At 35.7% G+C, this 26,821-nt stretch overlaps 1 protein-coding gene across 2 annotated transcripts in view; it reads left to right on the top strand.

Moving 5' to 3' along the window:
* GRIN2A (glutamate ionotropic receptor NMDA type subunit 2A) overlaps positions 1–26,821 on the top strand; it is a 208,204-nt gene that overhangs the window by 175,142 nt on the left and 6,241 nt on the right. For both annotated transcript variants that reach the window (XM_074196374.1, XM_074196373.1), the window contains exon 10: positions 21,584–21,822. In XM_074196374.1, the coding sequence (XP_074052475.1) occupies positions 21,584–21,822 (239 nt within the window). The remainder of the gene's footprint in view (positions 1–21,583; positions 21,823–26,821) is intronic.

Raw genomic sequence — 26,821 nt, 5'->3', positions numbered from 1 at the left:
CTTAAATGGGGTATAAATCTTGATGGGCATGACTAAGAATATTCCTTAAATCAAGAGGCCACTTTCCTTCTCTTTATCTCAACATTTATAGCTATATTTCAGATGATGGGAAGTATCATTGCATCCTCATGTGGCACTTAGAAGTCAAGAGAAGCCACCACATATTTACCAAACCTTCTATGTGCTCATCATTAATAAAGATTTCTTAAGTATTATGTATTAACCATTTTTCTGGGTGCAGGAGAGAAAGAATATGTAAAATGCCAAATAGAGAGCTAGCAGATTGGTTGAAAACTCAGATGACATACACATATTGAAAAAGAAAAATGCTGATATGCTTCTTGTTATTGTGGAGGTTCCAACAGATAGTACTCATCTGTGAGAAGCTTGCTGTCTTGGTGAGATCAGGACATAGATAGATAGATAGATAGATAGATAGATAGATAGATAGATAGATAGATGATAGACATAAATGATAGATATTTCTATATAGATATAGATAAATACATAGAGATAGATATAAATATAGAGATACAGTTAAAATTACAGAGGAAAGAGACCTGTGTGATGTTAGGTAGCCAAGGAAGTTGACACAAAGAAGATAAACCTGAAGCTTGGGCTCAAATCAGGGATCAGAGACAAAACAGGAAATGCTTGCTTTGGAATAGTTAGATAACCTCCAGACATCCTTTTAACATGAAAGGTGTTCATGTGAATGTATGCTCATATATTTGTGTTTTTAAACATACATGTATATAAACAGGTGTGCATATATACATACAATTATTTATTTGTTTATTTCCACTTTATTAGTGGTAGGTTTGTAGGAATGATAGAGAGTAAAAAGGAAAGATTTTCATCATGAGCTAAAACACAAAGGTGGAAATAAGTATAGAGAATAGGAAAAGACCAATCTTCCTGGAGCAGAGAATCTAAATTGGAATATAGTGGAAGATAAGTTTGGATAATTAGTTTGATTATGGGTTGGACAATGCCTAAGCCTAGTGACAAAATGAGGGATAAGAAAAAAAAGCAGATGAGATCTGTGCAGCCTGATTGTCAGAGCAATCAGAGGGAGCCTCTTTCACTGCTGACCTCACTGCATTCTCCTTTCTTGCTCCACAGCTTATTCATGTGCAAGAAATTTCTTTGTTTTTTAGACTTAAAAGGCAATATTTTAGTGAAATAAAATATAATGGGCCACTCATCTCTCTTGGCTCACTTCAACATACACTCCCAACTTTACTATTTTGAAAAGAAAAGTCCATACTTTTTCTGATTAAAATGGATCTGATAATAATGTACTTGTGTTAATAAGAAGCTAGTACTCCACTGTTTTTTCTGATAGTATTTCTGTATATGTTAGCCCATGAAAATGATGATCAGAGCATTCATGGGGGATATGATGGAGGGAATTAATGGTGGACTGGGTCTGGTATTCCTTTCATGGTTCAAGATTTACATTTTGATTTTGATTTTTTGTTCATCCATTTCACTGAAGCACGTCCAGTGTTTTCTGGCAGATGATAGAACCCATTCTGAGAGGAAAGGCTACTGTAATTTCTGCTGCTTTCTTTGTATCTAATTAGGAATCTCATAAATAGTTCTGGACCACTAAAATACTTGGTTTTGACACTTTCTTTTCCCCCAACTTTGTTTCTAATATATGCTTAATTAGGTCTTCCCACGCTATCACTGTTTGCTCTTGTGGGTTTTTTTTTTTTGTCAGACTCATTTTCTCAAAAGAGAGGTAGCCATATGCACACTTCTGTGTTCAGTATCACACATGGAAATATGAACTTCTGTCCAAAAGGGGCCAAAGTTATTGGAAAAAACAGGATAATTAATGCTATGAAATTTGAAGGGACTCTTTCTACCAGAATATTGTCTTTCCACTTTTGAAAGTCCATCATTAGATATTCATTCCTTTGGCTCAAAGCATTACTTTTTCTTAGAACATAATAAGCATACTTAAGAAGGAATAGATATAAAATGGCTAATGTACCATGTGGTTCAGTTTATTATATCACTTTCCTCTCTGTCAGTCCATGTTGTGAGCAGCATAAGGACATAGGAACCTGAGCAAACAACAAAAGCTTACTAAATGCTGGATACTATGATAATCATTTTATAATTATTCTTTCATTTGAATCACACAATTGTATGAAGTAGGTGCTATTTTCTTTTTTCTTTCTCTTTTTTCTTTTTTTAGTTTTTGCAAGGCAAATGGGTTTAGGTGGCTTGCCCAAAGCCACACAGATAGGTAATTATTAAGTGTCTGAGGCCGGATTTGAACTCAGGTACTCCTGACTCCAGGGCAGGTACTCTATCCACTGAGCCACCTAACTGTCCCAGTAGGTGCTATTTTCAATTCTCATTTTACAAATAAGGAAACTGAGATAAATGGAGGTTAAGTAACTTGCCTAAGATTGAATAAGTAATAAATGTCTGAGACCACAGTTGAATTTAAGCCTGAGGCTCCATTTATTACCTGTCTCTCTCAGAAGGAAAAAAAAAGAAATGTTGGAAAGGGAGAAAATGATGGAAAGCTGGAGGAAACTAGAAATAAAGTTTGCTGACTTCACATCTTTATCAAAGCATGGTCCTGGCCACGACCTTACAATAAACCATTTCCCCCAAGGCTGGTTCCTATCCATGCAAAATCCAAGCATTTCTGCTTCATTGAATCTCCCTAACAAAGTCCTTTGGGAAGCTAACCAGCATGCAGCAGGCTTTTTATTTATTTATTTTTAACCTTTGCTATTTTTTTTTTTTGCTTTTCAAATGAAGGTTTTTCATTTGCCTTTTCTCCTTTATCTCCAGGGAAAGACTCTATCTTCTGTGAATAACCCTCACCTGTGTTTTATCACCTGGAAAATCATGTTCTTCTTTATGAGATCCTAAGATCATAAATAAGCTTAAAGAGGCCTTGGAGACAATCTAGTGTAACACTTTTTTTTTGCAGAAGAGAAAACCTGAGCCTTTGAGTGGTTAAATGATTTGCTCAAGGTCACACAGGTGGTGAATCAGGGTCAAAATTTGAACCTAGGTCCTCTGACTCCTAATGTAACACACTTTTTTTTTAATATAACATTGTTTTCATTACGTTCATAGAATTTTAGGGATGGAAGTCACTTTAGAAACTATCTAATCACAAACTCTCTTGTTTTACAGATAGGAAACTGTGGTTCAGGCAGATGTGACTTCCCTAAGACCACAAAGCTCAAAACCCATGTTTTCTGTGTCTTCGGCCAGTGCTCCTTCATTTTATCTTTGTTTGATATGTGAAAGAAGACAGGCTAAGAAAAAGTCCAATAAATTCTCTCAATTATCCATCTATCTTCTTAATCTGTTGCCATCTTTCTTATCCCTCATTCCTCTTTGATGATGCTTCTTTCACTTGAGAATGGGTTCTTAACTTTTCCTGCATGTCACAGGCTCCTTTAGAAATCTTAAGAGTCCATGATTTCCTCTTTAAAATGATTTTTAATGTATAAAGCAAAATATATGACATTACAAAAGAAATTAATTATATTAAAATACAATTATCAATTTAAAAACAATTTTAAAAGACCCAGGTTAAAAAACACTGGAAGAGGGTTTTTTGGGTTATCAAGTGTCTTCTCTAAAAAAGAGGCATGAATAAACTGCAAGTGACTTTGCCATAGCTACAAATGAAGATCTTTCACGTCTGGCAACATGAATTGTCATTGTTTAAGAGGAGAATGAAGAGAAATTGCCATGCAAATTTAATTTCTGTTTACCACAAACCTCTTTTTGTATTCTATAAATTTCCTTATGTAGAGCAATTCCAAAGACATAGTTTGTTTTCCTTGGTGATCTGGTAATGGTGGGCACAGTGCTGTTGTTTCCATGTTTCATACCTTCTTTTTTTAAGGTTTTTTTTTGCAAGGCAAATGGGGTTAAGTGGCTTGCCCAAGGCCACACAGCTAGGTAATTATTAAGTGTCTGAGACTGAATTTGAACCCACGTACTCCTGACTCCAGGGCCGGTGCTTTATCCACTTTGCCACATAGCTGCCCGTTTCATACCTTCTTTAAGCAATGACTTGGTAAAGTTGTGACCAGGGAGTGTGTGGGTGGCAGCCTAATGAAGAAGAGCAACTTAGAATCTGAGGTTGAAATTTGTGCTTCACACAGCTGGGTTTTGACCAAGGCATCAGGTTCTTGGTTTGTAGAAAAAGAGTGTCCCACCATGCTCATCATTCTAGAGACTCAAAAAGCAGTCATGTGTTTTTCTACAAAGACAACCTGCCAGAGAGAGGAGTAAGGGGTGAGAAATGCTAGGTTGTCAGATTCATATTTTTATGTACATATATATATATATATATATATATACATATATGCGAGATAGAATCAAAGACAGTCATAGAGAGGGAGAGGGAGAGGGAGAGGGAGAGGGAGAGGGAGAGGGAGAGGGAGAGGGAGAGGGAGAGGGAGAGGGAGAGGGAGAGGGAGAGAGAGAGAGAGAGAGAGAGAGAGAGAGAGAGAGAGAGAGAGAGACAGAGAAGACAGAAATCATAAAATACCTAGGATTAGGGGCCTTTTCTGATCCACTTTCTTCGTTTACTATAGCCTTTCACTTTAATTATTAGAAATATTCTCCTCTTGCCATGACAAATATTTCCTTCCTATAATGACTTTGTATTGACTTGTTTGTATAATTGTATGGGTCATGTCTCCTGCTAAATCTGAAAAAAGAATGGTAAGTGCCTCACATCTTATCTTATAGTCAGTAGACATTCAATACCTCTTTGCTAGCTTGGATTCGATTGAGGAGTATTTGGTTCAGGAAGATTGGTTCACCTGTGCATTGAAAGCCTTAACTTACATCCAATCAGAAAGCAGATGTCTCCAAGTTCCCGAATGAAAGTAAGTTTAAGGACAAATGAGTTTCCCTTTGCTGCCTCCCAGGCAGCAATTGCTGAGAGTGTGATGCTCACTTAGAAGCTGAGTCACTGATGAGCTGCTATTTTGTGGGTTCTCTAATCTTTGGTACCTGTCGACATCCCCTGTGAGCAGCTCTTCGTGACACCAGGCTTCACTCATGTCCTCAGATGACTCAAGATCACCCTGTTGTACTTATCTGTCTGGGCCCATTTCAGATGAAAACAGTACAAAGGGGGAGAATGAAATACAATATCCTAACAGTGCTCTTTCAGATCATAAAAATAAGGATACTTTGGAGGGGGAAAGAGTTGGAATGATGTGTTAGTGAAATGCATCCCTTTGCCAAAGTTAGTTAATAAGCCTCTTTCCCACTCCAAAATAACAGCACAGTCTCTCTGAGTTCCACCTCTCCTCTATTTGGACTTTAAAACCTTTCATGACTCCAACCTACCGTTCTAGGCTAATTCTATACCATTCCCATTTACACACTTTACTAACTACCCTATTTTGCTTGCTATTCTTCACCATGACCTTTCATTTTTGGTCTCTAGGATTTTGTATTATGAACTTTCACTTTCCCTCTACTTCTAAGAATTCCTTGTTTACTTCAAAATTCACTTCAGACATCACCTCCTACTTAAGTTCTTTCCTGATCCCACCAGTTTCCATTATTACCTCTCCCCCACCAATTCTTGTTCAATAATTCAGTCATATCCAATTCTTCATGAGCTCATTTAGGGTTTTCTTGGCAAAGACACTGAAGTCATTTTCCATTTCCACTCCAGTTCATTTTAGAGATAAGAAAATTGATGCAGAGTTCAGTGGCTTGCCCAGGGTCACACAAGTAGTAAGTGTCTGAAGCTGAATTTGAATTTGGGGAAGATGAATTTTCCTGATTACAGGACTGGCACCCTATTCACTTTATCACCTAGTTGCCTCCCATCTCCCAAATTATCTTCCTTTAAAATTGCATCTATTTCTACAAATATATCTTGTCTCCTTTGATAGACTTTTAAGTTTCCTGGGGTCAGAGACTTTTATATTTTTACCTTGGTAGCCCCAGTACTTAGCAAAATGCTTGTTGATGAATGGATTCATTGATAGAAGCAACATTAGTCTATTCCAAGTGAAACTTTCACATTGAGCAATAAGTGGATGAGTGGGAAGAAGCGACCAGCTCTCCATATAATTTTTCATGGGGAGAGAGATACCTATGACCACAGTAACTAGAAATTTTGTCTAGTATCTTGATATCATAAGAATTAAATCGTAGTATTCAGATATACAGGAACAGTTAGGTGGTATAGTTTATAGAGAACCTGAACTGGGGTCAGGAAGACATCTTCCAGAGTTCAAATCTGGTTTCAAACACTGTCAGTCACTGTGGGCAAATCATTTATCGTGTTTGCTACAGTTTCCTCATCTGTAAAATGAACTGGAGGAAGAAATTGCAAACCACTCTAATATCTTTGCCAAGAAAACCCCAAATGAGGTCACAAAGATTTGGACATGACTGAAAATGACTGAACAATGACAACAAGCAAAATTACAGATTTAGAGCTGGAAGGGACCTAAGTTCTATAGCCTCATGTTACAAATAAAAAAAAATTGAAACCTAGAGAAATTTAATGATTTATGCAAGTTAGCATAGACCATGAATAGGACTCTAAATCTAGTATAGTTTTTTTTCCTACTATACCATAGTGCTTCAGACATTCTTTGGAATTTTCCCAATCTTAATTTTTGGGGAAACTCAAGATCAAGAAAAAGAAGTGGGAAAGAAGAAAGAAGGAAAAACGAGGACAAATTCTAATTAAAAGAGGTTAAGCACATAACTAGGACATAAACTTGTAAAGATAACTTCTTCATGACCACAAAGGGTGATCACAGATGATAAAAGTGTTTTGTCCTTTCATTTAGAATTGTTCTTCCATTAGAATGCACCTTGGCTGCATTTTTATCAATACTTTAGTACATTTTTCTGTGGTGACGTGCCTTCTTATCAAATTGAGTTTTAAAGATCAGGCTTAAAATTCAGATGATACCTTGCTTTGCTAAATTGTAAAACATTGTCCTGGGAGTCAAAACCTTTCCCATTAAGTACTGAGTACCCACATCTGTACAGTGTGTTGAGAGGAACCTTTTGATTAATCAGGTTCCTTCCTTAAAATAATTATCATGGTCTTAGAGAAGGAAATAGAAAATTATTTCTGTATCTTTTCCAAGAAAATCTTAAATGGGGTCACAGAGTCAGACATGACTGAAATGACTAAACAACAAAAGCAAAATACTCTCCGAAGAAGCTTTTATTCAGTAACCAGTAGGTGCTAGAGAAACAATCCCTGAGCTTCTGCAGCCCATGGACTCATTGGATTGTTTATGTTAATTTGAAGTTTTTCCCTGTTGCTTTAGCACTAGGACTTCCAATTTTGTTCAGGCATCTGGAGACGCTGGTGATTTGGAAAACCTGACAGATGAAAAATGGGAAAACTCTCTAATGTTGGGATGATGGTGACCATGGAAATGAGCATGTGGGAAATTAGTCAGATTGGCTGAGCTATTTATTCAGACCTCATTCAGCTAAGATTAAAAGAGACACATATTGTCCTAACCACCCCCAAAGACCTGCTTTCATGTATCAATAGAAGCAGTAATCTTTTGCTTAAAAATAATAAAAATTGACCCAAGCATAAGAAATCTGAAATTTGGATATAACTCAGCCAAGGTACTGAACTTTACCATGATTGGTTCTGAGATGACCCAAAATTTGATGAAAAGGACTCACTTTATCCCCAATACATTTAGCTACAATGGTAACACCATGAAAAAGCAGCTCACTTCTTGTTTAAGAAAGAATAGAAAAGTAGTTTGGCTGTTTGTCCACTTTTGTTTGTTTGTTTAGGTTTTTGCAAGGCAGATGGGGTTAAGTGGCTTGCCCAAGGCCACACAGCTAGGTAATTATTAAGTGTCTGAGTACTTAGGTACTCCTGACTCCAGGTCTGGTGCTCTATCCACTGTGCCACCTAGCCGCCCTGCCCCATTTGTCCACCTTTGGAAATAACACAACATGATTGAATCAGATTAGAGAAATAATTTAGTATAGAAGACAGAGAGCACTGGCCTGAGAATCAGAGGACCTAGGATCTTGCTCCAGTTCTACCGCTAACTAGTTTCAGCAATTTGGTTACTTCTTTCAAAACCATATGCTAGATTTTAGAGCTATAAAGCAAAGCAGTATTTGTCTTCAAGAACCTTGTTAGTTCAGGAAATTCAAAATAATTTCAAAGAGAGAACATTAATATCTGGGGATATCTGGAAAGACTCCATGTAGGCAGTGGTGTCTAAACTGTACTTTGAAAGAAGCTAGGGGCTTCTTTCAGGCAGACATGTAATGGACTTATAGACATTATAAAGGACCACTAGTTCAAAGACATGAGTATGAGCGATAGAATATGGAATAGTTAGACTACTTTGAGTGGAAAGATCAAATGAAGCCATTTTGGGAGGCTCTTTGATATTAGCTTTAGGACCTTACAGTAAAAGATTTCCAGCTGCAAAGGACCTTAGGGATCATCTAATTCAATTCTCTCATTTTTCAAATAAGACTAAGAGATTAAGGTTACACAGGGCTGGGGGCAAGGTAAAGAACAGTTAGGGTTAGGGGTCATCTTCTTGAGTTCACACGTTGTCTCAGACATTTACTATTTGCAAGACCCTGGGTAAGTCACTTAATCTTGTTTGCCTCAGTTTCCTCATCTGTAAAATGAGCTAGAGATGGAAATGGCGAATCACTCTAGTACCTTTGCCAAGAAAACCCCAAATAGGGCCACAAAGATTTGAACTGATTGAAAATGACTGAACAACAACAGAAGGGATGGAGACAAAATTTGAATTCTTATCCTCAGAATCCAAAACCAGTGTTTTTTCCACAAGACCTTAGAGATCATTTGGTCCAAGTCTTTCAATTTATGGTAAAAATTAATTCCTCTAAAAAATGAAGATAGTTCTGTAAGGACCTTCTTGCTTTGATATTCTCTTATTCAAATGAAACCAGTACAAAACCTAAGTGGAAAACTTGCACACACACACACACACACACAGAGACCCTCATTTACATATGCAAGAATCCAGCTGTGCCCTTATTGAACAATATCATTTTCAGTGCTGGGCACCCAGGAGGGACAAGCTGTAGGGGCAATAGAATGATCATATTCCTTGAGCTACCCTAACAACAAAATCAGCTTGACCCCTCTCTGCCCTATATGATATGTCACAGGCAAATAGCTTACTCTAAAAAAAGCAATTTGAGGCAATGAAGAAAGCAAGATTCCTCAATATAGATTAGCAATAATGGATGTAACTGCTTTTCCATTGGCCTGTGACCAGATGGAACCATAAAAATTAGACTTATCACCTGCCTAATTTTAACTGGAGGAATATTTGGAACAACAATAGAATTGGGTTTTCTTTTTTTTTTTTTTTTTTGCTTAAAGTTCACATGAGACAAGGACACACCCTTCACACTTCCCTTTGAGTGAAGGCCTGGGGTTTTCATCTGCATACTTGCTCAACAGTATAGTTGGTATCTAAAGTGTTGCTGTTTATTATCTATGTGATACTTAGAGGAGAGAAGGGTCAGTAGTGCCATCCCATACTAGATAACTCCCTCATGCCAGGGAGGTTCAAATATCCAGAGAATCATGAAAACTCAAACAACTTTTAAAGAGTAGCTTACTACAGAGGAGTCCAGCTCTGTCATAGCATCATTCACAAGGCAATTCACGATTTATGAGTTGAATAAGTCCTGACCAAAACCTTTTTTTCAATTGACATTGTGCTATTTTCATTTTACGTTTCCTGTTGATACTTCTGCTTCAACAGCCAGTTTTAATTCATGCCATCCCATTAAAAAATACATGTATGGGGGGGGGGAGACAGAGAGAGACAAAGGTAGAGAGGCAGACAGAGACAGAGAGGCAGACAGAGACAGAGACAGAGAGAGACAGAGAGACTTCTCAATTCCCACACCTTCCAAATCACCACTCCCCTATATGTATCATGTATATTTATTAGAATATAAGACCCCTAGAGGCAGGAACTTTCTAATTTTTTAAAAATTTCTAAGGCTAATAATATTATTACTTTCATAACTGAGAGGAGTCAATAGAGAAAGATTGTCTTTGCATCAGAAAGTCCTGTGTTCAAGTCCATCCTTTGATATGCACTTGTTATGTGACCCTGAGGCACTCATTTATTACTTCTCAGGACCTTGAGACAATTCTCAAGAGATTGATGATTTCCATCAGTAGTTTCCAGAATAGGTTTTTTCCCAAATTGAGGAAACCATTAGTCCATAACCATCCTATCAACTTTTCTGTGTTTATTTCATCTGGAAGAGGGGGCAACATAGTCCTTGTTTGGAGCCATAATGACCCCCCTTTTAACCTCAACAATTTTGACACTTTCCATGGTACGGTGAAAATAGTTTGAATTTAGAGTCGAAAGATTTGGTTTTGAAACTCAACTGTGGCACCAACTACTTATGTGAATTTGGGCAAATCACTTCCTTCTTTTAGACTTCAGTTTCTTCATCTGTAAAATGAGGGGTATGGACTAAATGATCTCTAAGTTCCTTTCCATATCTAAATCAATAATACTAGATGACCCTGAATAAGTCACTTACTCCTGAATTTCAGTTTCCTCATCTATAAAATAAAAAAGTTGGGTATTTTAACCTTTAATTTATTTCTAACTCTAAATTCATGTGTTTGTGATCCCTCTTTTTTCCTATAATTTCCCTGTCCCAATTTTGATACTTCAGATTTTGGAGGAGTGAAAAGGGGTAAGTGAGTAGGAAAACTGATATACTACAGACAAAAAATGTGAGACCTGGAAGTAAAACCCCTAAAAGAAAAACAAATCAGATAATCCCTCATTTCTTGGTACCACCACCACATAGATTTTCATTTTTCTTATGATTACAAAAGCTTTTGGACATTGTACAATATCCTTTGCACCAAGACCCTAAGTGAGCAAACTTTATTTTACTTAAAGAAGTAACTGAGAAATTCAAAAGTCAAGCAATGTCCTGAGAGGCACATTGTGGGTCAAGAATTTTTCTTAATAAGGGGATGTAAGGTTTCTTTTTTTTTTCTTACCCCGAGATGGTCCTCTGCATCCAACCCCATCTAGACCAGCTAGTCTGATGATTGACAAAACTTGACCTATTTAAAAATAGTCCTCCAGAACTTAGAGTTAATAACAGCTCACCTTCTATATAGGACTTTATAGTTGTCATATGTTTTCTCCACCCTTCCCTCATTTCTCCTTTTTGATCTTAAGGTCCAGCTTACATGCTTCCTCTTCCATAAAGCTTTTTCAAGAATACTTGACTTAAAATTTCTCCATTCTCTGAATTTCCCTAATATATTCCATCTCTGATGTACTTATCTTCTATTGTATAATATTGTCACTTGTGTTTTTGCCTTATCTTCACCACTATTATATAAATTCCAGAACTGTAGACATCATGTTGTATCTATGTTTTTGTTTCCACTACCAGACTTTTCTGAATATAGAGAAATGTAAGTTCAAATTCTGCCCCTGAAACTTTATTTTTCAGTTGTTTTAGTCATGTTCAACTCTTTGTGACCCCTTTGAGATTTTCTCGACAAGGATCCTGGAGTGTTTTACCATTTCCTTACAGATGAGGAACTGAAACAGGTTTAGTGACTTAGCCAGAATCACATAGTAAGTTCTGAGGCTACATTTGAATTTGGGAATATGACTCTTCCTGACTCAAGACCCAACATTGTATCCACTGTGCCACTTAGCTGCCCCTATGAACTTACTAACTGGTCCTTATACAGGTCACATAAAATCTCTAACAATTCCCATCATAAGTACATGGTAATCTGAATTCTTATATTAGGATTCCCTTACACTAGTTAAATCTCTAAAAATGAAGCATAACACATCTGGCCCTTACCACTTCCATGACTTTAGGAAAGTCATTTAACCATCAAGTATTCTAGTTTCTTCATTTGCAAAATGAGGGAATTGAACTTGATAACCTCTGAAATCTGTGTTTCAGTCTATAAGGAATTAAAACTAGAACCCAAGGATCTGGTTTCAAATTTTAAATAAACAACATGTTTACTGTCTGACCTTAAAAAAATCACTCAAAATTTCTGAGACTCAATTTCCTCATTTATAAAATAAGAATAATAATAGAATTCTCATAGAATTGTTATGAGAATCAAATAAAAAACACATGAAAAATTCTTTGCAAGCTTTACAGGACTATATAAAATGCTAGTTATTATTATTGTTAATGATATTAGGTAAATATGAGAATCAAAATTCCTACAGACAGGATACATGAGGCCTGTTTTTTTAAATGCTATCTAATACTCTTTATTCTATGCCTTACTAACCACACAGGGAACCTCTTTTATTTCCTACACATAAGAAAATCTCAGTGGTCCTTGTACTTCATAGGATTACACCCCGTTCCTGGCAAGGAGCTTTGAAATCTTAGCCCACTCACAACTCCTTTGGAGAGAAGAAAGATAATTTTGAAAGAGTAAGATAAAATATATTTTCTGAATGTTCCCTGTCTCCTTGGCTAAATTAGATAGTGGGTGGTGGATGGTATCAATTTGGGATTAGGTAAGTTTTCATTCTATTTTGGTGATTTGACCTCCTAGCATTACATGGAAAGATAATGTTCTAGCATTTTTAACAGGAAAAGAGTTATTTTCCAGTTTTGTCTCCTACATTAGGCAGCTAGTTAGTACAGTGGATAGAGCGTAGGATTGAAGTCATGAAGAGCTGAGTTCAAAACCTGTCTCAGATTTTTATTAGCTGGGTGACTGAGCAAATTACTTAACCTCTATTTGTCTTATTTTCTTCATTTTAAAGGGGATACTAATAGCCTTACCTCATTGGATTGTTGTGAGGCTCAAATGAGACAATACAGAAAGTACTTTACAGACTTGAGAATGCTAGGTAAAAGTGAGCTATTATCATTAGCATAAGTACCATATTTGGTTCCAGAACCTTGCTTAGTTTTTACCAAAAAATCTGTATCCAGTAAGTGCCCAATGTATCCACAGGTCCCTGCAAAAATCATGGAACACCAAAATGCTTTTTTTTCAGTTCTGGTTATTCAGGGGTTGGGATTAATTGATCACTCAAATAATGACCATGAAGTCTACAAGGCAAATTCAATACTTAGACGACTCAATTGATTTTCTCTGATCCACGGCCACAAATGACCTCCAGAATCCAAAGCAGTCATCTCTCGGATCTATGCCATTTCTCATTAAGATGACTGGGAATGTATCTAGATAGTTTAAGATAAACCTCTCCCTACTCAGAATTTATAGGAAACTGAAAAAAAGTTTCAATAATAGCAAAAGCAAAAGCCAAATTTATTTGGCTTCTTTCAATCATAGATAATGTTTATAATGAGTATAATAGCAAGCAGAATGAATTTGTAACCAGAAACTCAAATCTATTGACAATCTTGTCATTTATTATTTGTGTGAGTTTGAGTGAGTTTCTTTATCTGAGACTGATTTTCTTCACCTGTAAAATGGGAATATGGTCACTTCCTTGCCTACCTGTGTGGATTTCATTAGAATTGTTTGATTTGGCTATTATAAGTAGTATTAAAGGGCATAATAGTATCATACTTAGGAACAATAAGTGGAAGAATCACAAGCAAATTTAAGCTTTCAGTATGGGGTAGGGCAATACTTTCTAACAATTAGAAATAAAAGTAGAAAGGGCTACTTCATGGTTAGTAGGTTGTACCTTATTTGACATTTTCAAGCACTGTCTAGTTGTGATGTAATTGGGGATTTTTGGAGGATTTGGTTTGGACTGGATAATAACTGAGATCCCTTCTGACTCTGAAATAATGAAATTCTGTTTCATAGAAGTCTTGAAAAAAACAGATAAAATAATTAACGTGACACCATTTAGAAGACTATAAAGTATTATTCAGACAGATGGTGCTGTCATTGCCATTATTATTATTACTGTTGCTGTTGTTTCCCCTGGAAAGCCTATTGAATGTGACATCATAGTGACAGATTTTCTCTAAGTCCTTTTCCATTAAAAAAAAAGAAGAAAAATCAACCATTTTCATACTTCTTTCATGAGATTTCAAAAGCTTCTTTCTTTCATCCAGAACAGAGTTTAAGACTATAGAGGGAAAGAGACATATTTATTCCAGCTATGGCAGAGTTCACTAGGCCATTCATTTCATGAGCCCATTGTATGTTTAGTTAGTTGTTGGTGTTAATGGTGGTAACAGTTCAGATCCACTCCTTTTCTGGAATCTTTGGATAGGGAATGCCAGATGGCATGAATTGTAGCCCTGAGTTCTCATTCCTATTCTATAACCTACAATCCTGTTACCTTGAGGAAGTCACCTCTTCATTCTATCACTCAGAAGGATGAAAGAATCTAAGAAATAGAGTTGCTCATATTTCACATACAAGGACAGTGAGACATATAATAGTTAATAGTCATATCCAGACTCACACAATAGGTATCTGAAATTAATTTGAATACGAATTGGTCTTCCTAGTTTCAATTTCAGTTGCTCCACTTACTATTCTGTACTGCACCAGATACCTAAGAATGGCTTACTGATCACATCTATAAAGTGCTTTCAGAATCCTGAGTTATTATTCTCTTATGCCAGGATACTGGAGCTCATTAATTGCTTGTTGCTCTTTGACTCATCTTCATCCATCTTTAGCCTCAATTCCCTCATCACCAGGTTTGGTCTACATTTTATAAATTGAAGATCACACACCTCCTCTGAGAAGACAGAATTAAAAGGAGAGTTGAATATTTTTCCTCTCTCCCTGTCATCATGACCATTATTGCAGTAGCAAATCTGTCTTTTGTTCATTGAATCTCCATGCTCAGAAATACATTAGCCAGTCTTTTTTCAGGAACCTATACTTTTTTCCTAAAGCTGAGATTTTCCTGAACTTTAACTTTTCTATTGATTTTTAATTCAAAAATAATTCTCACTAAAAACAAAACAGCACAAACCTAAAAATCTATCTCTCTAAACTGAAGTAGCCATGGAAGAAATCAACTAGCAGAGTTTTACAGATTAGCAGAATTTCAGAGTAGAAGGAGACCTTGAAAGTCATTAAATCCAACCCATATCCCCAAATAATACTCACTATGACATCCAAGAGAAGTAATTATCCAACCTCTGCCTGAAGACAGAAAGCAAATCATTTATTGGGGCTGTTATTCTACATTGGAGTAACTAATTGTTAGAAAGTTGTTGTTATTTTCTTCCTCTGATACCAAAACTACATTTAGTTCTTGGTAACTTCCATGTGTTACTGCTGTTTCTGTCCTCTGGGGACAAATAGAACAAATCTAATCTCTCTTATACATGACAGCCTTTCAAACACTTGAAGACAGCTTTCTTCCCACCCCCCCCTTAATCTTCTCTTTTTCAGGCCAAATGACCCCTCTTCCTTTATTTATTTCTCATATGGCATTATCTTCATCATCATCACTAACATTTATATAGACCTTACTATATGTCAGACACTGTGCTATTATTAAAATTCTTATACTTTACAATTATTACCTCATTTGATCCTCACAACAACCATGGAAGATCAATGGTACTGTTATCCCCATTTTAAAGATAAAGAAGAGATTTTCTCAGAATCATCCAGGTAGTAAATATCTGAAGCTTCATTTGAACTCAGATTCAGTGCTCTAGTCAGTGTTCCACCTAGCTATGCCAGGGTTTGAGATTCTTCACCACCCTAGTTGCCGTTCTCTGGACCCTCTCCATCTTAGCCATGTCCTTATTGACATTGCTTCACAATGCTACAGATGTTGTCCAACCAGGGGCTCTTTAGTGGGCAAAGGGGGTTTATTACCTTTTTATTACTGGAAACTATGACTTTCAATATAGGCCAAGATCTCATTTGTTTTTAAGTGACTGCGAGATCACATTACTGACATATTGCATTTGATATTTTTTTCAGAACAAGATCACAAACCATTTAGACCCCAGTTCCTTTTCTTTGTGTCTGAATGGGAAGAAATATAGCTTGAGACAGAGTTGAGTTAACATCATTCTCTTATATGGCAACCCACTTTCTTTAATATTTACTTGCTAATATTTTCTCCAAACCTGAATTCCTTAGTCCATCTTCACTGGACCCAAACCATCTTGGATTTCTACTTTACAACAATTCTTAGTCCTTGTTGCTCCAGTCTATTTCCAGAAATTTTACTACTAAGCTAAAGGTTCCCATATACATATATATATATATATATATATATATGTATATAGACTTCAAAACCTTTTTGTTCCTTATATTTGTCTTCGTCTTTTATTTACTCCTTACTTTGACTGATTTTGTGTTTTACAATGTTCATTTTCAATCTGAATTTATCAAAGGAATGCATGTCAAGAAATAATATGCTCTCCTAGAAAAAATTCTCTTTTCTTCCTTAATCTATGATTTTATTATCAGAATTTTGTTTTTGAAAGCATATCTCCCTATCCATCTTACCTTCCAGAGTCTGATCTAATCCTGAAAGCCTGCTAATTTTTCTTAGAAATTTTTGAAATTTGCTTTTCTAAGATCTAGATTATATATTTGATCATGCCCTATGTATTCCCTGAATAGGTATCATTCAGCTTAGCATGGTATGATCCCATATTACCCATGATTCCTATAGTTTTCCTAAGGTATTCATAGTCCTACATTCAACAACCTGGTTTTATGCATGCAAGTAATTAACTTAACACTAAAAATGAATACTTTCTGTCTTTCCACATCTTCTTTCTCCCATAGCTCAGAGTATTTGTCCTTCTTGGTCTGAAATGATCTCCAAGTTCCTGTCTCCCCAAATCCTATCTCCAAATTGGTTTCTACTTTCTATGTGTTCAATCTTCTAAATTCATTTAGTAAGTTTGAGTCTCATCCATCCTGGGTGTGTCTACAATTTAAGAGAAAGATTAAAGTAAATGTTTAAAGATTAAAATACTGAGTTTGGAATCAGGAAGATCTGAATTGAAATCTCACTTCAGATACTCAGACTTTTGCTATGTGACCTTGAGTAAGTCACTTTAACTCCCTTGGTCTCAATTTTCATCTGCAAAATAAAAGGATTAAACTAGATAGCCTGTGACATATCTTTGAATATAAGGCCTTTGGCTCCCTCAAACTGTTACTTCCCTAAGTGGGGAAACCCTGTGGTCTCTTTATGTCTCAGTTCTTAATTTGAAAAATGGAAATAATAATAGCACTTCCTCCAATGGTTATTGTGAGCATGAAATGTGAATGTATGTAATGTGCTTTGTAATGCTTGAAACTGAATTTTCACCATTACTATCATTATCAACATTATTCATATCATTCTCAATTTTTAATTAATTTAGGTAGAAATGATCCTCAAACAAATTTCAACCCTATTGTTATCTTTTTTATTTAATATTTTGTAGATTATTGTAAAGTAGATAAAATAGCAGCTTTTTTATAATTGAACTATTAGGCATTAGTCCATATTACTATTTTTACTACTTCTACTATTACCATGTCTAAGCATAAGTGTACCAAATCAATAGCTAGAGAATGCAATTATCTCCCATTTATTTACCACATTACAATTCACATTTTTAAAACAGTGTCCTCAGAGAACCAGCTGTGGTTTTCTGAAATAGGAGACAGGCAGATGTCAGCTGTTACTTCTCAGTCCATTGGTTCTGTCTTTTCTGATATCATCATTTCAAGAATATTCTTTCATTACTGCATTGGTCCTGGGCATACATTTTTCATCCATAACAGCTTAACAAGGTTATCTATCTATGAGCTGCTACTGTGTTGGTGGAATAAAATGTAAACAGTGTATGTGTGTGTGTGTGTGTGTGTGTGTGTGTGTGTGTATGTGTGTAGGTTTCCTTCAGCATATATGTCACAAAGATCTCTGTCACTTAAAGAAGCCTAAAGAACATAGATTCATAATGAATTTTTCAAGAAATGCCTTGAGGAGAAAGGCTATAAAAGTCTAAAGGCCAGTTGCATTGGATGATATAAAAATTCTTTCCAGCAACAATCCCCTTAGCTCTCTGGCATGCTATATTCTGGAACTAAATGCAATCTGAAAAGAGAGAAAGTTCCCCTAGCCCTTCAGAAAATAGTGAGCAAAAAAATCTAAAGAACAATAATGATCTAGTTTTTGATATTTCAGATATCAAGGAAACTTCTCACAATACTATACCTTTTCTTTGAGCAGGATAAGTACTTGTACATTATATTAATAGTTAGGAAAAAAACCTGAAATGATTCCATCTGCTGTATTGGAAAGACTGGAAGCCCAGAGACTAGGATTGAGTTCTGCCTCTATTACTAACTTATCATTCATCCATTGGATATGGGATCATAGAGCCAGTGCAGAAAAGGACCTTAGAGACCATTTAGTCTAACTTCTTCATTTAAACGTTGAGGACACTGAGACACAAGGAGGTTAAGTGATTAGTTCAAAAGCAAATAAGTAATGATTGTGATTTGAGCTCCAGGGTCATAACTATTTATTGGAAAATTTCAGAACTCTCCCTTCTATCTCCTGGTATTGCCTCCTTTCCAATTTAGTCCTACCTACAATTTCTGAGAAGCACCACATGGGGGAATCATCTCTACTACTGAGGATCTAAAGCCTTCCTGGGGTACAGTGGTACTCCAATTTCTTTTAAACTATCTCTTCTTCACAAGTGGCTCTATGTGTAAAAAGGGTGCCTGCCAATTTCAGTTATAGACTGGGTAATTTCGTGAGTACTCTGTCAATGCCTTTTAGCCTGAGAGCAAGGAATAAGTCAAGCTTAAGAACATTCTGGGAGATGAAAACTCCTGTTTCTCTGTTGTTCTTTTTTTTTCCCTTCCCTGCAGTTCTTCATCTTTTCCTAGACTGAATCGAAACAAGATGGCATACAGTGCCAGGGCAGGTGGACATGTTCTATCCTTATAGCAGAATTGCAATGAGAACACAGGCTTCCTCTGGCTGACATGTAGATTTTTCTTCAACAAAAGTATGGTCCTGGCTGGGGCAGAGTCTTCAATTGTTTGGTAGCACACCAGCAAGGAGCATGTCCCAAACATAGACCAGCTTGCATCTCATTTGCGTGTGTGTTTCTAAGCACTAAGGAGAGTATCAGTGAGCTCTGGGACAGAGATTGAATCATCCTCCAATTTTTTTCCCTGACAAATCAGAAAACAGATAAAATCAAGCTTTAGATAATTTTGTGTGTGTGTGTGTGTGTGTGTGTGTGTTTGTGTGTGTTTAAAAAGATACCTGTTTCCTCATTGTTGCAAAATATCTAAACTTCTTTGATCTGTGGTCAATCTCAAAGAATCTTTGATTCTTTCTACCCAACTCCTATATATTTTGGTGGGGAATGGAAATATTCCAGAACTAAAAATCTTGCATTCTTAGCCAATTTAAACCTTTGTAATGGTGGGAGAAGCATAGGGATTTGTCCTTCGATTACACTGGAGTAAAGAACTACATATGTGTAAACTCTCTTAACAAATGCAAATCAATCCCTTCTCCACAACATATAGCCTTTGAGAGTTACCTAGAGTAATGGTGTGAAACTCAAATACAAGTAGATCCCAGGCGGCTAGGTGGGCAATGGATAAAGCACCAGCCCTAGAATCAGGAGTACGTGGGTTCAAATCTGGTCTCAGACATTTAATAATTACCTAGCTGTGTGGCCTTGGGCAAGCCACTTAACCCCATTTGCCTTGAAAAAAACCTAAAAAAAGAAGTAGATCCTGAAAGAGAGCATATTGATTTAGCAAAACACAAATTAACACCATATTGTATTATATTTTTATTTGTTAAATATTTCCTAATTGCATTTTAATCTGTTTCAAGTCCACTGGGAATGTTGTAGGTCTTGACACCTCTGGCCCTAGAATACTTAAAACTAAAGTGACTTATTCTAGGGACACAATTTGTGTGAAAAGTAGGAATCAATTCTATGTCTTCTTGGCTCATAAATTACTCTGTCTACCAGATTTTATTTTTTTTATTGTGTTGAAAAAGAATTAAAATCAACATTTATTCATTTAATTTATTTATTTATGGTATAAAAGATTCTTTTGGGGAATACATATGAATTTAGTCCCTTCCCTGTAGAAGTTTACCATCTAAAGAATGCATATAAGAGGAAAGATTAATAATCCACAAAGATTTGAATTCCAGTTCAAGATTGTAGTATAAGTGATATCATAAGGCAATACATTATATTGCCAGATGAATTCTATAATAAAAACAGCAATGGAAGATCTGCAGTCTTGACTGAGTTTTAAAAGGGCCAATACTTCCTTAGGCAAAGGGCAAAGAAAATCTTTCTTTGTTCTATCCAATACAAACTGTTTTAAGAAGTGGAGATCATTTATTCCTAAGAACAGAACTGCAAGACATGGAAAAATTATTTACTCATTTTATGGATAAGGAAACTAAAATCTAGGCAAATTAGAAAACTTGTCCTAGGTCATGCTAGTAGTTCCATCTTGCATGAGTCAAAAGAGAAACACCTGGAACTAGATCTAATTGGTGTTTGCAGTTCCCTTGCTGAAACCTAGATTTAGGGATTCAACTAAACTAAATAAATATGAATTAATCATTTACTAAGTTTTATGTGAAAGTGAGTAGGGCATAGTAGATAAAAGTCTAATCTTGAAAAAAGAGAACCTGGTTTCTTGTTTCTGACTATTTATGAAATGTAGATATACATATTTATGCAGACATACAAACACACACACACATATCAATTTGTTCAAATAAAAGAAAGAACATTGAGGACTTCTGTGACTAAGGCAGACTTGCCAGAAGAGCATTCCCATGTCCTTACAGAACTGTAAAGAGGGGAAATGAGCAGCGCATGATATTTTTAAAGGATGGCAGCTGGTGTTGTTACAAGGCAAGGAAGCAAAAAACATACACAGCAAGGCACGTGGAGGGTGGCAGACTGAAGAAATCTGTTAGGTGTTGTGGCTAATGAAACAACAACACAGGGTCCCTATAGACAATCACCTCTGAATATGTGTAAAGTCAGACAGGCAAATGACTTAAGGGAATCTTGCATTACTGGAGGTTGGGGAAGGATCAAGAGAGAATTGCATTAATGGCAAAAGGGAAGTAGGACTTTTGCAACACTTTACCTATGTGCTTGAGTCATTACTACAGATAAACTACCAATTTCCTTTGATGTTGAAGATTTTTAATGGGGAAATTGTTTTCAAATAGTAATTCAATTTAGAAATAAACAAACAAAACCCTTTATTCAAGTCGTCCTAAATGCAAAGCAATGAGAGGCATCATGCCCTATAGGTAGAGAATCACACTTGGAGTCAGGATAAACTGGATGTAAGTCTTTAATAATAATAATAAAAAATAATAATAATAATAATAATAATACATTATTTAATCACTCAGTGCTCACCAAGACACCTTGTAGACCACTGAAGGTTTCTTGAATTTCATCTAAAACTGAGAAAGTGATTAGTTTGAGGATAAGGCATTTTGGAAGAATTTGAGATTTTTCCTTATGAGTTCATGTTTCTTCTCATCCTAACTAAATAATATGTTGGTCTTTTTAGGAGAGATGGAGGAGCTGGAGACCCTCTGGTTGACAGGAATCTGCCACAATGAAAAGAATGAAGTGATGAGCAGCCAGCTGGACATCGACAACATGGCAGGAGTGTTCTACATGCTTGCTGCTGCCATGGCTCTCAGTCTCATCACCTTTGTCTGGGAACATTTGTTTTACTGGAAACTCAGGTTTTGCTTCACTGGAGTGTGCACAGACAGGCCAGGACTGTTGTTCTCCATCAGCAGGGTCAGTACAATTTCAATTCATTTCCTTTTACAATAGAAGAACCAAAACTAAGCAGGATTTAGCCATTATTTTCCTCCATCCTAATAGTATTCCATACTCTCTATCTCTGCCTATCCCCCCTACCCCACATTACTAATCTCACTATAAGAATTCTAGATTCTCAAGGACTAGATCAGAAAAGCCCAAGTTCTGGTTGGACCCCTAAAGGCTTCAAGAACTGAACTAGGTTAGCCATATATACATCTTTTATCTGGGAATTAGTTAAGAGTGTTGAGAGAATCATTATCATGTGGGTCTTAGCTACAGTGGCTCTGAAAACTCATCTATCTTATTATGGAGTACTTGCTATATCCTAATTTTATTGGTGTAGCTACCCCACTGACAAAATCATAAATACTCAAAATTTGGATCATTAGAAGACACTTTCAAGCATAGTGTCTTATTGCAGTCTTAAGCTATTAAAGCCTAATAAAAATACTAAACCTTTTGGGACAGCTTGTATGTTATCTCTTTTGATCTGTACACCAATCCAATGAAGGAGCTGGTAGATGGATCATCACAGTTTTTATGAATGAGGGCTTGTTAAAGGCAAAGTGACATTTACCCAAGGGCACACAATAAATGATAAAACGGGGAGTCAAATTGATTTCTAACTTGATGTTCAGTGTTCTTCCCACTATAACATGTAGCCTTTGCACTATCATGAATTCATTCATCCATACAAGAGAACACATCTCCCATCTCACATTCCTCCAAACAACTGTGTGGTCTAAACACCTTGATAACAAGTTAATGTATAGCAATGCAGAATAAAGTAGAAAACTTTGTTAGAACATTGCTTTCTAGCTAAAGAGATATTTATTGAGTCAACCAAATTGGCTTCTTTAAAGAAAATTGGTGTGTTAATAACATTTGGAATTTTTAAGCACCTAAGTTCGGGGACAAACAAACATTAGCTTTCTGTCAAAGCTTCCAGAGGAGTGTTTCTCTCCATACTATTAGACCCTAAAGCTGGGTTCTGTGCAAATACATATTTCCTAATTAGTTTGATACCATCTAAATATACATTTTGCTTAAAAATAATATTATGAGTGCATATAGTTAGATACTATGCCAAAATTAAAATAATTCTCTCCACCAATTACTAAGTGGTTTTCATAGCTAAATGAGAAAAGAATTATCATAAATAAATTCACCTTGCCAAATTTTTCTCATCAATCTTGCTTGTTTTTGGCAATGCATTTCCATTATCTAATAGCATAGGAAGTCTTTAAAGAGGCAAAGTTAGGTTAAACAAATGAAATTTTTTACCTCCTCTACCTCACAGTCTTTTTATTTTTCTTGAGCCTTACTAAGTAAACATGGATTCACTGATGCTTCTAGTTTTCACTTTTGCCCATAGTACTTTCTTAGGAATCATTATATATAGTCTATTTCTTATCTTTCATAGTAGTAGTAGTCCATGAGGAGACCAGACATATAGAGGAAGTCAAATTCAGTCTCTGGACCTTAATTTCCCATAGATGGTGGTTATTCCCCCCTCCCACCTCAAGCAGATGTTGACCTGTAGAAGGGAGAAAGTATCCTATTTAATAGCATTTTTTGTTTCTTAATTTTTAAAGCCAACTGCAAAGTGTTTGAATGACATTTTGTAACAATACAGTGAATCAGCCACTTTCAAAATTGACCTGACTTCATTTTTTGGGTTTTTTTTGCAAGGCAATGGGGTTAAGTGACTTGCCCAAGGTCACACAGCTAGGTAATTATTAAGTGTCTGAGGTCTAATTTGAACTCAGGTCATCCTGACTCCAGGACCAGTAGTCTATCCACTGTGCCACCTAGCTGCCCCAACTTCATTATTTTTTAAGAAAATCTTGCTCTATTACTGATTAAATTTGGAAAATGCATAGTGCCCCAAGTTTGATTTTATATGCAAATGAAATATATAGTCCTCTGAAACTTGAGAACAATTTTATGCATCCCAGCAGAGATCCCCATCCCACACTAGCCAAATGATGCCTGTCTTCTACATGAAGAGGCTGTTGGGACCAAATCCGCACTCACAGGCACATTCAGCTATACAAAAGTACAGTTCTATTTAATTCAGTAAACAACAATGTGGTGTGTTTATGTGTGTGTATGTGTATATGTACATATATATGAATGAATACATAATGCATCCCTCAAATGCACTCATATATGTATCTCATATATGTGATCATATATGTATATACATATGCATATGTGTAGAAACACAATGCACATACACACAACTACAACCATAACCACAACCTTGAACCAGGGATTCAAAAAAACCTTTTGAAGGAACTTTTTCTTTTCTTTATTTCAAGCATTCATTTATTTTATTTTTTTTAACATTCATCCATATGCAAATATATATTTTTATGTTACAAAATTTCCTTCCACTCTTCCTTCCCACTCCCATCCCCTCAGCAGTGAATGTAAGTTCTTTGGAATAGTTTTAGATTTCTGGGAATAGTTGTCTTTCACAATTGATCATGCCACAATTGTTATGAACAATGTTTTTCTTGTTGTGTTTATTTCACTTTGCATCAGTTCCCATAATTCTTCCCTCCTTTTTCTGAAAGCACTCTACTGATCATTTTTAATAGCAAAATAATATTCCATTACAACCCTATACCACAACTTGTTCAGCCATTCCTATGACTGAAATTGGAAAGGTAAAATTTTTTTCCATTACTTTCCCTTTAAAAAAGAGCTTCTATAAATATCTCCCTTTTAATAGGTCCTTTTCCTTTTTAAAAATATCTTTGGGATACAGAAGTAGTAGTGCTATTGCCAGGTCAAAGGTTAGGCACAAATTCATAGCCCTTTGGACGTAACTCCAACCCTCCAAAAAGGCTGGATCATTTCATAACTCCAACAATAATGCATTAGTGTTCAAATTTTCCCATATCACCTCTAACATTTATCATTTTAAGCAAAGAATTTTCATAGAAATTTGATGAATAGCTTTAATTCAACAAATTACTAAGTTAAGGACAGTAATTTTTTTCCTGGTGTAGAAAGCAACATTTAATTCTTGAAGAATTTGTCTAAAGTAACCATAAGATTGCTTTCTGTGAGGAGGAGGAGGGAGGAAAGGGAAGGAGGGAGAAAAATTGTAAAAGTCAAAACCTTGCAAAAAAAAGTGATTGGTAAAAGCTACCATTACATGTTGTTGGAAATACAAAATATTTACATAATAAAAAAGAAAAAAATAAAGCAACAATGAGCCTGATTTTTGACATCAGAAGTTTGATCTCATTCCTCAAGTTTTGGTAGAATGACTTAATTTTCACTCCTTTTTATCTGTGATATTTATTTTTTAACATCCAATCTTATTTTATTTTCAGATTCAAATTCTCCCCCTCCCTCTCCCAATTTTTGAGAACACAAGGAAAACAAATCCCATTCCAAAGAATTGTCATAGATATAAAATTTCTACATTAGTTATGTGTAAACATGCACAGAGAGAGAGAGAGAGAGAGAGAGAGAGAGAGAGAGAGAGAGAGAGAGAGAGATTGAAAGAGATCCTTTGTTCTATAATCTGTATTATCTGGTCAATAATAATGTGTTTCATTGTAAATACTTTGGAATTATGGTGAGTCATTGTATTGTTCAGATACTAAATCTTTCAAAATTGATGACCTATACAATATTGTATAGATTCTGCTCACTTCACTTTGCTTCAGTTTATACATGCCTACCAAGATTTCTCTGAGGCTACCCCCATCATTCTTATTGCCTATGGTATTCCTTGACTTTCATGCACCATAGCTTGTTCAGCAATTCCCTATTTGCCACAAAAAGAACTACCAAAATTATTTTTGTACATATGCCCTCTTTACCTATTCTTTGATCTCTTTAGAGTTTAGCTCAAGTTGCAAGATCAAAGGATATGCACAGTTTAATAAATTTGGGGGCAAATTGTTTTACAGGATGGTTAGAAGTATACCAAAATTCCTTAGAGAAATGATTACCCACATTCTCTCCAAGGTTTCCCATTTTTGTTTTTTATCATCTTAATTAACCTATTGGATAGGAATTGATATATCAGAGTTGTTTTAATTTGCATTTCTTTAATTTTAATAATTTAGAACATTTTTTGGTTTTGATTTTGTTTTTAGATTTTTAAGGCAATGGAGTTAAGTGGCTTGCCCAAGGACACACGGCTAGGTAATGATTAAGTGTCTGAGGTCAGATTTGAACCCAGGTACTCCTGACTCCAAGGCCGGTGCTCTATCCACCTAGCCTCCCCTTAGAACATTTTTTTATAAGTGATTATTGATAGTCTTTAATTTGTTTAATTTATTTGGAGAGGGCTTTTATCCTTGTAAATTTTATTCAGTTCCCTACATATTTTAGAAATGAAACCTTTACCAGCAAAACTTAATGCAACCCCCCCCCCAATTTTCTGTTTTTCTTCTAATTTTAGCTGCTTTGGGTATTATGTATAAAACTTTTAAACTTTATGTCCTTATTCATTTTACCTTCTGGAAAAACTCTGTCTCTTTTTTGGTTATAAACTCTTCTCCTATCCATAGATCTGATAACCAATTTCTTCCAACTTCTTTTAATATGCTTTTGATAATACTTTATGTTTAAATCATATGCCCACTTGGAGCTTATTTTAGTATATTGTGGGAATGGTTGTGTTGATGTATGCCTTAGTTTCTAGTGATCTTCTTTCTAATTTTTCTATGTGCATTATTTTGTCAAATAATGAGTACTTGCCTTCAGATTTGGGATATTCAGATGATTGTTTGCTTCTGTATATTGTGTATATAATCTGTTCCACAAACCAATCTATTTCTACCACAGTACAAATGCTTTTGATGATTATAATTTTGTAGCATAGTTTGAGATCTGCTACTGCTAGGTCCATTTCCTTTTTATTATTATTTTTTTCATTGATTAAGTGTTCAATTCTTTTTACCCTGACTATTAATTGCATTTCCAACAACTTGGTGTGCAT

Source organism: Macrotis lagotis, chromosome 8 (genome assembly GCF_037893015.1).
Source record: "Macrotis lagotis isolate mMagLag1 chromosome 8, bilby.v1.9.chrom.fasta, whole genome shotgun sequence".
NCBI classification, from domain to species: Eukaryota; Metazoa; Chordata; class Mammalia; order Peramelemorphia; family Peramelidae; genus Macrotis; species Macrotis lagotis.
This window is presented reverse-complemented; position numbering and strand designations above follow the sequence as displayed.